This window comes from Indicator indicator, chromosome 4 (assembly GCF_027791375.1).
Source record: "Indicator indicator isolate 239-I01 chromosome 4, UM_Iind_1.1, whole genome shotgun sequence".
NCBI classification, from domain to species: Eukaryota; Metazoa; Chordata; class Aves; order Piciformes; family Indicatoridae; genus Indicator; species Indicator indicator.
In genome coordinates this window covers 26,853,292-26,866,604 of record NC_072013.1, presented here as the reverse complement: position 1 = coordinate 26,866,604, position 13,313 = coordinate 26,853,292, and the positions used below count along the sequence as shown (strand labels likewise).

The 13,313-nt window shown below is 38.2% G+C and overlaps 1 protein-coding gene across 1 annotated transcript in view; it reads left to right on the top strand.

Annotated features, from left to right (window-relative positions):
* NUDT14 (nudix hydrolase 14) overlaps positions 1 to 13,313 on the top strand; it is a 56,973-nt gene that overhangs the window by 39,402 nt on the left and 4,258 nt on the right. Inside the window, exons 3-4 of the mRNA XM_054400756.1 lie at positions 1,652 to 1,716; positions 6,637 to 6,874. Of these exons, the coding sequence (XP_054256731.1) occupies positions 1,652 to 1,716; positions 6,637 to 6,874 (303 nt within the window). The remainder of the gene's footprint in view (positions 1 to 1,651; positions 1,717 to 6,636; positions 6,875 to 13,313) is intronic.

Genomic DNA, 13,313 nt, shown 5'->3' with positions numbered 1-13,313 from the left:
AATCTCAAGTGATTGACTCTTACCAAAAAAAATAATGTCTAATAGCATTTTTAATTAGTTGGTATGAGTTATTTAATGAGACATGCTGAAGAAGGCAAGCCAAGTGAAAGACTGGGCCTGGAGTAGTGGATGTAAAGAAAAGGGCAACTGTATGCTTCAGGGACTTTTTTTCTTAAACCTCAGCTTTTGACTGTTGCAGTCTCCAGTTTCAGGCAGCATGCATCCTTCATGTGGACAAAACCCAAAGGGTTCAGTAGCAGTAATTCTTTTTTCCCTACCCTCAGACACTTTGGGGAGTACCACTTTGGGGAGAGGGCCTGTCATGCAAAGGGAAAGAAAAAACATCAACGAATAGTACTTCAATAAACTTAAAAATGTTGTAAGCTGTGGTTTAGCTTCGTTTTTTCTAGTAATCTACACCGCAACTCCCAGATACTCTACTGTTAGGTCAGAAAGAACCCCCATGCCAGGAAACAGAGTGAGTGTTCTCCTCCAGCCTCACTGAAGGCTAAAACTTGCTTTAGAATTGCCTGCAAATGATGTCTCCTGGGACAGGAAGCCGTCAGTATACAGTACAGGTCTTTGAGAATAGCAACCATGAATATAAATGTTAACATCTGGGCTTCTCCCTTCTGTTTTGGTTTTTATATATTGTTATAATAAACATCAGCATTACTTTCAATAATCATCAAATATCTGGCAGCTTGAGACTTCATTATTAAATCAAATACTGAAAATAAATATACAGCTCTTTCACAAGGAAAGTTGAAAGGTTGACTCAACTCTGCAAATATGCCATTGTTGGTCTGATCTATGTAGAATTCGTAGAATAATGAATTAACTTTCCAGTTGCATACAGTGAGGCATAACAAATGAGAGAATGCTGCCATGGTAATGAGCAAAATACACACATGCTTTTGCAGAGACTTTTGTCTGCTTTTTCTTTTTTTGTAAACTAGTAAAATCTGTGAGTAATTTAGATGAGGAGAGAACATCGGTACTCCACACTTAACAGAGCATTTCCAAATACTCAGTCTGACAGGTTTCCCTGTGTCATGTATTTCAAACAACCAAAGGGGACAGGAGGAAGATTAAAACGTGACTTTTAAACCATTGATGTGGTGGCAATTAAAACTGCTTCTAGTTTAAATTTGTACAAAATTTGGCTTGTGTGGTATCTTTTTAAAGGACCAAGCTCAGCAAATACCCACAGATAGATTCTCTGTGCTTATAGCAGAAGTCTCTGGCTCTGAATGAGACTAAACTATGCCTAAAATTTAGACTATCCTAGTCTGGGACTGACATAAGGGGTTTGTTTATTTTTAAGGATTTTACTGCCTAGTAGTGATGTTCCTAGAGATGAACCTTTTTTTTTTTTTTCTTCCCGTTGAGAAGAAGGAATTGATTGGCAGTTTACTTTGCATGGCAGGAGAAACAAGTGTCTTAGTTTGGGTAAATTCCTCTGGACTTTGGAAACACAACCCAGTATCTATACCTCTTGATGATTCTGGACAAGAATCTTGTTGCATTGTGGCTTTAGAAATAAATCTTGTATGTATTTATGTAGTTAAATTCACAAGATGTAAGTTTATTAGTTCTGCACTAGTCCATCATAAAGCATTGATCTTTTGTTTTCTGTCTTACTCCTCAGTGTGTCAATCCTGATCTTTAACACTTCCCGGCAGTGCTTTGTTGTGGTGAAGCAGTTCCGCCCAGGTAATCCTCTTTTTCTAGACTTACTTTTGCTCTGTAATGAAGCAAGCTTCTAAGAGTTTAGCAGATAAAAGTTGGTGTATCTGTGGTGATAAAAATCTTTGTTCTGTATTCTGTTTCTTTGTACGATAGCCCAACCTTTTCAGTTGGTGAGTGTTTCTAACCAAGGAAATTTCCATTACAGATGAAATGAATGATCAGGATAGCCTTACATTCTGCTTTTGGGCTAGTCGTTGTCCTCTGAAATTACAAACAGCTCTAGAATGATCACACAATAGATTGCCTTTATTTGAAGATCCTTCTTGATCTATCTAATATTTAGTAGGCAGCTTCTGTGCAGAAGCAAGATTTCTTTTTTTTTTTCCTTTCCTTTTTTTTCTTTCTTTTTCTTTCATAATTATTCCTTCTTTTAAAAAATGTGTTACTGTGCATCATATATTTGGGAATTTTAAATGAGGGAAATTCAGGACTGTATATTTTCTTATCAGTATGTGGACAGCATCATTTTGCCAGTTATGGATTTAGGCTCATATACTAATTTTTATTCTGAGCTTTTATATCAGTTATTTTAATTCAAAGCAATAGTTACTTTCTGGAAGTTGAAAATGAATTGCATATTCTCTGCATGTTAGTTAAAAAGAAAATCACAAGGTATTTCACTGACTGTTGCTAAGAGACCACTTCAAGACTGTTCATTGCAGACTTTTTAGGAAACTTTCTAGGGTGGTGTCACGCTGTCGTTTCTTACTGTCAGTGATTAACAGGCTCTTCAATGTTGTGCAGCACTGTTACACTGACACTGCATCTCATGAATATGCACTATTTTAAAGAGAAAGTATTTGTTTATTTGTTTATCAATAATTCAATGTCTTTTGTTTGCCAGCTGAATAAAACAGCTCATATAGCTGTTGCTCTCTTTGAGGCAATCTTAGGCAGAAACCTTTGTATGCTTGCATACATGTATGGGTAGTGAGCAGCAGCAGGTTCGTTACATCATCCATATGAAGGTGTCAGATCAGCCTCAGAAGACTGGGCTGGCTTTGGCATTAAACTCTTCCAGAGGCTGGAGCTGCTTAGAAGCTTTAGGAACAGTGGGCAGTCAGGCACTCCATAGCAGTTCCAGGACTGCAAACATGCTGTGACATCACTCATATTGCTACAACCGTATTTCCATTCCATGACTGTTGTCTGCCTTAGTGCCTGTTCCACAAAGCAAAAATAAAGGCTGAAACGTTCTCCTTGCTAGCTCCTATCAGAGGTACACCAAGAAGGTGGTAGCTCATTACTTGTGAGGAGACAGCTGCTCCTCACTCATGCACTCAGGCATGACCCCTGCATGTGTGCTGGGTGACATATGTGCTTGCCTTTCCTTAGGGTGTGGTGTCCTGATCAGGTTTTCTCACTGAAGTCTGTGCTGCTTGCAAAGACATTCATCCCTCCCTGTTCCACCCCATTCCCTTTGGCAGCACTCACACTTATGCAGCCACAGCAGAGGTCTAACATGGCTGCAAACAAAAAAATTATGGATTAGGCAGTTTATGTGACTGGCTTGAAATAATTCATGCTGTCTTGAAGGGTGGCAGGAGCATACAACTGGGATGAGGCAGACAGGACCATATTTTTGAATGTAGTGTGGACTTAGATCATCTTGAGTGATCATAAAGTCACACATTTGGAAGGAGCAGAGAGAAAAAAATTACGTGTATGTCATAGTAGTTTCCATATTAGTTCCTCACCCATGACTGTTTGGGAAAGGTCTCAGGCAGTGCTGATTTTGGTAGCCTACTGACCACACATTTTCAAATATAATAAGACAGTATATTCCTGGAAAGGGCTAGGACTAGTACTGCTTTTTTCACTGTAAGTATAATGACCTTTCATCATTGTGATGTTTGGTTTTGCATTGACTTGATAAATAGTATTAAAGATTTGAATCATAAGCCATGTTCTGTTTAAGAAGATACCAAAAATGATGCAAAGAGAAATCAGAAGTTTAAAGAAAACTAGTACATTCCCTAGTCAGCCAAACTCCACTACCCCCTAATTCCATACTGCTGTTTTCTTCTCTTGAGGGCTATCAAGCGTGTCCCTGTATGAATCATGTGACAAGGCTTCTTTGGTTAACAGCTGTGGTATCCCTTGATGAGTTTGGTTTAGCTATCTGTCTTGTCCCAGCTTTGCAGAAAGGCAGGCAGATACATCAGTTCTACTTTTCACTCTGGGATTTCTTACAGCAATAGATGTGCTGCTGCACATCATATATCCATCTGATGATGGAGGAGACTGGCTGGTGATGATGCAGTGTCAGTTTCTGACTAAGGGAGTATAATCCATCAGAAAACAAGAGAGCAGTCAGACTTGGGACTGGTGGATGGGTGATTGTGCTGGGAGCTAAGCTCTTGGTTCTAGTTTCTGCTCTCTAAACTCTTAGCATGTTTGCAGTAAGCTGACCACCTGTGATAAGGAAGAGGACAATCATAGGTTTCCCTCCAGAGAGTGTGCCTAAGCCAATACACTACAGGCTGCTTTTCCATCCAGTACTTTATCTCCCCTGGTACATCACTTGTACAATCAATTTTACACCTTCAGGAGAGGTATGGGGTACTCTGTGTTTCCTGATACTAGCAGGCAGCTTGTTTTTTTAGGCATTGCTTATCTCTGAGATAAATTGAGTTTGAACTTTTGCAAGCCTGGTGATACAGAATTTATACTCTGACTCCTTGGTGAACATTCTAATATTTGGTCTCTCTTTCAGAAGTGGCTGATACAGCTTCTTTTATTCCTTATCTACAGAGAAAAGCTGTTACTGGGCTTGAAGTGTTGGCATATTGCAGGACTTCTCTCTGAAGAGGACTACAGATTAAATCCTTCTAGGAATATAGGTTTTGATCTCTGTGGATCCCAGTTGTGATGAGGGAGAAGGAGAATGGCAGGTGCTTGCTGTAATGACAGTTACTTTAATCACAGTTTTGTATTTCTGTACCTCACACTCTTAGCTGCATCCCATTTTGATGCCCACATCCTTTAGTGGAATGTGTGTGTTGTTCCTTTTTGTATTTACTGATATGGGTGTGTCAATACAAAAAAGGAATAAAAGTTTAAGAGTATTTAGCTCATGTAGGATCTTTGAGCTTAGTTGTCATTTATGATAATTGTAATAGCCTTTAGAAGTCTTGGGAATCATGACTGAGAATGCCCTTCAAGGATCTATGCCTCAATGTCTGTATAGAAGAAAATTTTTTACTGCCTTCGTGCCCTATTTCAAAAAGAAAACTGAGATATAGTGATGTCTTTCAAGTAAGAAATGGAGGCTCCATTCCTTAACTGTTTGAATCTCAAAGGCTTAGTTGTGCCTACTACAAACAGCTTTGAAAGTTTTAACTCCCTTTCAAGATTCCTTTTCAAGTGCTGATCTTACTCTACTACACTTCTGAGGTGTCACAAGAAGCATTGCAGAAGGAGCCCAGGCACACCTTTCTGGGGTGTAGACTCTTCCTCAGAGACCAATTGCTTGAGAAATCATTGTGGCACTTCACTTTTATGTGACATTTTTGTAGAGGCCTTGTTCTGTATCAGGGTTTTAAGAAATAATAAGCTAAATCCAGTAACTTGAAGAATAAAAAGTTGTCCATTACCCTTGAGCTCTTTGTATTTAAAATGGGAAATAAAAGATAAACTTATTCATAAACTGTGTTACAGTTTAAAAAATATTTTTATGGAATAAAAATAATTTCAAATTTTATATTAGTTTTATTTAGGGTGTTTTATAAGGCCCTCATGAAGCCCTGAATCCCAGCCCTGAAGAAAGGGACTTGGGGGTGCTGGTGGATGAGAAGCTCAACATGAGCCACCAGTGTGTGCTTGCAGCCTGGAAAGCCAACCAGATCCTGGGCTGCATCAAGAGAAGCATAGCCAGCAGATTGAGGGAGGTGATTCTCCCCCTCTATTCCGTGCTGGTGAGACCCCACCTGGAGTACTGCATCCAGTTCTGGAGCCCCTATTACAAAAAGGATCTGGAGGTGCTGGAATGTGTCCAGAGAAGGGCCACAAGGATGATCAGAGGGCTGGAGCACCTCTCCTATGAGGACAGACTGAACGAGTTGGGGCTGTTCAGTCTGGAGAAGAGAAGGCTCCAAGGTGACCTTATTGTGGCCTTCTAGTATCTTAAGGGGGTCTACAAGAAAGCTGGGGAGGGACTTTTTAGGATGTCAGGTAGTGATAGGACTAGGATGTGGAATTGTCAATAGTGATTCTTTGTGTGCTAAAATCTAGCCCTGCAGTTCTCACTCAGGCAAAATTTCTTTTGAAATCAGTTGAGAGGTTTTCCTTAAATAAGGGCTAAAATCTGGTATTTGCCCTTCTTTACAGTGGCAGCTGTTTGTAGATTAATTCAAAAGTCTTTTTCAGACTCCACATAGGAATCTGCAAGCAACTATATGTTCAAAAGAGGATTTTTTTTTTTTTAACAAACATACATGCTTTTCATACACTTTCCAAATAACAGCTGAGTAGACAGGCTGAAAGACTCATCATTGTGCACATGGTACATAATGTGCAACCCACCTTTCCTGCAGGATAACTGCCTAATTTAAATTAAATCCTGATATTCACATTGCCCAACAAATGGAACTGCATGGTGCTTCTGGGGCTTACATTTCTTTGATGAACTCATTTGATTTTTTTTTTTTTTATTTTAAGGTGTGCATGGTTTCATTCCAAATGATGTAAACTCTAAAATTTCAATTTTAACAGATAACTCATCTGAATTTCTTACTACTCTCAAGTACTCCAATGGTTATACATTTTCAGGCAAAGTTTGTGTACCATCTTGTTTTCTATTTAATATGAATAAAGTAACATTTCTTCCTCCACCACCATTATTTCTTTTATTTTCTTGTCTGTGTTTCATTTCTGTCTTTTTAGCTGTTTACATGTGTGAAGTAGAAAGGCATCATCCTCAAGTCTTTCAGAATCAGGGCAAGGAGAGCTTCTCTCATCTAGGGGATCCCTTACCTGCTGTGGTGGGAGTGACCTATGAACTCTGTGCTGGCATTGTAGACAAACCAGACCTGTCTTTAGAAGAAATTGCATGTGCAGAAGTCTTAGAAGAATGTGGCTATCGTGTTCCCGTTACAGATCTAAGGAGAATCACTTCTTACAGGTAAGTAATTTAAAACACTGTTTTTTTCCTCCACAAATTGCTGAAGTGACCTGAATTTAAATTAGCGTTCCCTATTTAAGCAGTGTATTGGGAGAACATGGACATGTGAAAGTATATGAAAGATTTAATTTTCAGTGAGAGCAGTATTTACAGAGACTTAAAAAATATATTATAGACTCATAATTATGGGATTGAATTCCCAGTAAGACTGATACTGTTGTAATTTCTTCCAAAAACTATTAGAACTGGGGAAAGTAGCATTGGGCTCTCAGAGCAGTATGTCACAGAACTAGAAAATAGCCCATCTTTACTGAGTCAGGCATTTTGTTATTAATATTTAAACTAACAATACAAGCTAGCCAACATGTACTTTGGTTTACCATAAACATGATTTTGCAGAAGCACAAGAACCTGTGCCATTGGATCTCTTCATAATATTAGGTCTGTAATTAAATCTTCTTTGAAATGGACAATAATGTTAATAATGAGGATTTTGCTGATTTGACTATGAAACTTTTACATTATATATTTTGCATGATTTCAAACAGTTATTGAGACAGATTTTAAGATATTAAGAAACATATATTAGGAGTAAGAAGAATATGTAATATGTAAGAGGAGCAACACAAAATGTGAGTTGTTGAAAGGATGAAAAAAAAATTTTGTGCACATCTTTAATCCCATTATATCTCCTTCCCAGCTTTTAATACTGTTATCTAAAATGCATGTATGTTTGTGTTCTACAGATAAGGCAGCAGGGTTTTAACTTTATTTTGCTTGACATCTCCATTGAACTAGGCCCTGTCATTGGTTTTTAATTTGGAAATTGAATACAAATCCACAGCTGTCAATCCTGGCAAATGTTATTTCCTGCTGGATTAACGAGCAGTGCTTCTGTTGAGGGGAGGGAGTGAATCACAGGGGCTGTCTTTTACAACTCCTTGAAGCTAGATTAAGGGTTTGTTCTACTGAAAAAAAAATTGTGCCTTCTAGATTTATAAGCAAAAGCTGTCTGTAGAATTTCATAAGGTTAGGTGAAACTGACAGGCTAGAGCATACACGTATATATACTTGTGCATATGTACATATGTGTTTGTATAAAAGCACAAAATAGAACAAGTAGAATAGAATTCCTGTAGCTGTAAAAGTTTGTAGCTACAAACTTGAGCTTGACTCAACATTAATGATTTACATCGAGCTAAAAAAATATATGGTTTTTTGGTCAAAAAATGTTCTTGTATCTTAACAGTTCTTTCAGTTGTTTGGTTAGAGAACACGATTGGAAGGAATTTGGGGAGGATCTTATCTGCAACTGCTCCTCTTTGAAAGATCGGGCTCAGCCAGATTTAAATAATTTCTGACAATCCTGCTATCTGTGCATTCTCTAACATCTGATCATTTCATTGCATGTCTTAGAGGGTTTCTGCATGATCTCTGAAGTGTCCATGTGTACTATGAGCAAGCTTTTCGTGCTGTCTGATCATTCCTTCTGCTGACCTCTGCCTTCTTATGTTCTGGTCTTCCTGTTTCTTAAAAAAATAACGCCTGAAGTGGAACACAGCATTTCAGCAGGGGCTTTACCAGTGTGAGAGCGAGTAGAAGCTTTATTTCCCTCGTCTTACAGATGATTTGCAGTTTATTGCCTCTTTTGCAGGGGCTTTATGTTGTTGACTTATGGTCCACAATGCCTCCCTTATCTCAGAACTATTTTCTGCAGCAGTACTGCACTGTCATTCACCTGCCTGTTTTTGTTCTGTTATTGCTGCCTGAACACAGTGACTTGAACTTGCCTTTACTGAATTGCATCCTGTTTTTTCAGGCCATTTCTCTAAGCTGTTGGGATGGTTTTGAATTCTAATATTTAACTCTAGTTTCCTAGAAATACTCTCTCTCAGCTTTGCTGCCTGCAGTCTGTATTTCAACATGTAAGTTGTAAAAAAAACACTGAATTACACTGAATGTAGGATGGTCCCCAGTGGAATCCTATTTAGTTTGTATTTCCATTTTGACCGTGATATCCATTCCATGAGTGCCATTTTCATACTAGTTTTGCACCTATTTCACAGTTTCATCAATTTCTAAGTATATCATGATGTCCTAATTCTTAATGAAACTGTCACATTCAATAGCGTTCAAAGCCTTGATAAACTCAAGTTGTTTTGTGTTGCTGCCCCTGTCCACAAGACCTGTTATCCTAATACAGCTGATATTTGTTTAACTGCACTTGATATATTCCTGACAAATCTATTAGTTGTTGTTCCTTTCTTGTTGCAAATAAAGCCACATTAAAATATCTGGATAACTATAATTAATAATCACTGAGCTAACTCTGTTAGAGTTGTGTAGATGAGAACTCAAGAGTGGCATGCAGTGAAAAGGCTTTTGTGCAAACAAGGGTTTCTCTGTTAACACACCCTTTGTTCTGACAGCAAGGGTTTGTCTTGTATTCCCAATAACACCTCATTCTGGAGTCATGGTTAAGAGAAGGAAGTTGCCTGACTGGAATAAAAGCAGGATTTGAGCTAGGCCTGACAGAAGGATGTGGAAAGCAGAAGATGCATCAAATGTAAAAGCAGAAACAGTTTTGACTAAGGAGGTCAATACGGTTCTGGGGCCGATGGATTAAGAAGGGGAGGGTATGGACAATGCATAGGGAGAACTTGGAACAGAAAATGGAATAGAAAATCCTCAAATAGAAAAAGAGGAAGAAGAGGTTAAGGAACAGTGCTGGGAAAAAGCATGGGCTGAGCACTAAATGGACTTGGGAAAAGCACATTCATTGTGGTGGAGATTCTCTTTAACGAGGTGAGGAAAGTACTTAGACTGTTCAAGAAGAACTTGGCTCTGTCCTCAAACAGTAGGAGCAGTAAAGACTGGAGGCAATCTGTAGATAGTAGTTTGGGGTGGTTTTTTTAAAATTTATTATCAGGACCTGCAGCAGTGGTTTGGGGAGATTTTTTTTTCTGTGTTTCTCAGCTAACCAGAAAAGGTTAGCTATAATACTGCTACAGGTATTTCAAAAGCACATAGAAATAAGCCATTGGACCCCATTCTTAAGCTCTGTCAAAGCTCCTGTGACATGATGCTCATCAGATAGAAGTCAGGCACTGAATTAAGCAGATCTCAGACTTAATTGCCATGATGGATCCACAGAATATCTGTGAAGTCAATGAGAAATCAGGAAAGAAGCCAGGAGTTGGGAAACTCACACTAGTTGAGTGAAAGTCTTCAGAACAAGTTAACCCAGCAGCAGGAGAACAATATGGCATGGGTGGATAAAGGAGACTGGACTAGGGGCAGATAACAAGAAAAACATATTAAGAGGGGAGATGGAGGAGGTCAGAGGAATCACACTTTGAAGATGCAGAAATATCTGTTCCTATTATACTAAAATGCCTCTCAGAAGGTGAATCTATATGCAAATGCTTCATTGTGCTGTGTAGATAGAGGCAGAAATTGTTGTGAAAAACATCTATATTGTTTGCCACCTGTGTGGTGAGTTTCTTCTTTTCATTGTGGCTGCACAAATTCTTACTTTTATGCTTGGTGTACAATAAGTAACCTCAATTTGGTGTTACCAAAAGTTTGCTCTCCATCCTAGCATCAGCTAGTCCACTTTTGGAGGCTTCCTGAATGTTTAGATGTCTTCCGGTGTGTTGAGTTCTTGTCAGTTGTATGTCTGGCCTCAGTCAAAAATGGCATAGATGGTAGAGGCAGCGAGTGTAAAGGAACTGTTTAGTTCAGTAATAAAATGAAGTTAATACTAAAGTAGTATAATTGCAAACTGAGGCTTCATTGCCTCATTGTTCATTTTGGAAAGCTCTAAAAGAAATCTGTGAGCATCCTTCCAGATTTTGCAAGTTTTTTCCTAAAAGCAAAATTTTCTAAGTGAATGACTTTGGACTTTTGTATCAGATATAACAAATTTTCTATCTGTCATGATAGATCCCAGAAATTTTCAGATTGATTCCCATGTGGAATTCAGCTGTGGTTAGTTTTTCAGTTGAGGTCCTTGCAGATATTTTCCTTGAGGCTTGTTTCCTTACAAGACAGGGAAATGCCTTTTTAGTGTCAATATTGTTGTTAAAGATGTTGCTATTGCCATTGTAACTTAAAATATTTTTTCTTTCAGTTCATTAAACTTTTGGTCTTCTCAAAGAATGTTTATGAAATTGTTTGGACTTAAATAACACCTCAGAGCACACCAGGATAAAGTTGAGCCAGAAGCTCTGGTTCAACTTCCTTTTTCCTTCATTTCATCATTATTTTCTCCCAGAGGCCGTAATAAACTCTTGGCTATGAATTGGATACAAAAAGAGCTGCAGGTTCTCAGCCCTGCTGCAAAACAAATCAGATGGATTAGTTTAAGGGCCTAGCTATATTAACATAGGTACTTACTTTAATCTTCCTACATTTGATTTTCTTTCCAAAAGTATATAACAAAGAAGAGCATTCACAGAACTAGTATTGGATGTTGCAATTACTGTGCTATGGCTATTAGGCTCTGTGCAGTGGGGTAAAAATGGTTTGTATTCACAGGTTATTATGTAGAAAGAATAACAGCCTTGAAAATGTTGGAGTGCATTATAATTAGAAAGATCACCTGCTAGTACACCTGTTGGGTGATGGCATAATGTGATATAATTTTATGTTAATTACTTCTCTGCTTTTTTCCTGCACCTGCTGCTTATAATGTCAGAACTGTACAAAGGTCCTAAGAAGTGACAAAGGAGCTGCATGTCACTGTTCATCATTCTACATGTTGCATGCCTAAATAGATCTTGATTTCAGCATAAGTAGCAGAGATTTCTATCACATTTATTTGTAAACATAAATTATGCATTCAGTATGTACCCAAATTCTGCATCCATTCTGCTTACATCTTATAAAAGGATATATTGTGTTTAGGAATTTTCACATTAATTACGTCTGATTAGAACAAAAAAAAAATTATTTTTCTCTTGGTAGGAACAGGTAAATGTTGATTGTTTATAGGTTTTATACTTGTTAAAGATTAAGAAATTAAGTTATTAGCTTTTAATTGTTATCTCTCAGAAATCTGAGTTAAACTAGTAAGTCTTCACAGTAAGCCAATTTGTTCCCCACATTACATCAGAGGAGTAGAGGATAAGATATTGTTTACTTTCTCATACGTGTTTGTTCCTTCAAATTAAATATGTAGCATTTCTGAATGCAATAATTGTGAATGGGCCCAGTCATGAGAAGAAGGCAAAGCTGACCTTGAACAGATGCTTTGAATGTCAACCCTGTTTACCAAGGTGCACACATGCTGACTTGCACATGTGTGCACACAGTCTTGCTTGGAAGAAGAAACCATTACTCAGCATCAGCAAACATGTAAGGTGGATTTGGTCTCACTTGTGCCTTTTAGACACTATTAAACTTTAAAAAAAAAAAAAGCAGTAAGGTACTGTTACCCATTTGTGATAAAAATAGGTCTGTAATGTATCTTTATGCTTGTGAACATAGATATGACAAGTGAAAAGGCCCATTTTGTGAGCTCTATTTCATGTGCTATGTATTTGCTCATGCATTTACTAAAAGGGGAGAACTAAACAAAAGCTTTGTGATAGCTACTATTCCCATACTCTTTCTTACAAGCGTGTTGCCCACAGCTTTGAAAGTCATAGCATGATTTAATCACAGTGTTTGAGTGTTTTATTCAAAATGAAATATGGTAGTGGCATACAATCTTGTTTTGATGTGTTAAAGTTACAGTGAAGTTACGATTGTGAAGAAAACCATACCCCTTTTGTATCCTTGCTTTGACATGCTTACATTCTTAGACTTGCTGTTGTCAAAGGTAATGCAGGTTGCTCTGTGTCTCTGAAGCAGTGCTAAAAGTTTAGTGCTAATAGAGTTTTGGTTTTAAAAATCTGTCTGTTAAGGTTACAGGATTTGTGAGCTTAAGCCCTAATGATTTCACAGAGAGTATTTGCCAGTCGTGTAGCTGTTAATTGAAACAACGATAAACTTCTCAGTGGATACTAATCCTCATGATAAAGAGACAAGGAAAACAGAGCTGTGTTTTTTATAGATCATTTGCATTTGTCCCACAGTGGTAAATGAGTCACACACCATACAGACACATCAAAATACATCTGGAACAATCAGCTAGGTCAAGCCAGGCTTAGTAGGTCTGGGTCAGTATGAGCCATGACATGCCTGGTCTGGGCAACATGGTGCTAAACCCCTGGAATGAGACTGAAGCCTCACCATGGGCTGGTGCTGTGAGTTCAGACCTTGCTTGCTCTCCCCTAAACCAAGCCTCTCTGGTAGTGGCAAGGGGAGATACCTTTATCGGGAAGGTGGTTTTCCCAGGGTGAAACTCATCACTTGCAGTCCGGGTGTGCTGACCCCTGTGATTTCCACAGATGCAAAGCTAATGAATATAGCTGTAATCTGTTAATAGGTGACT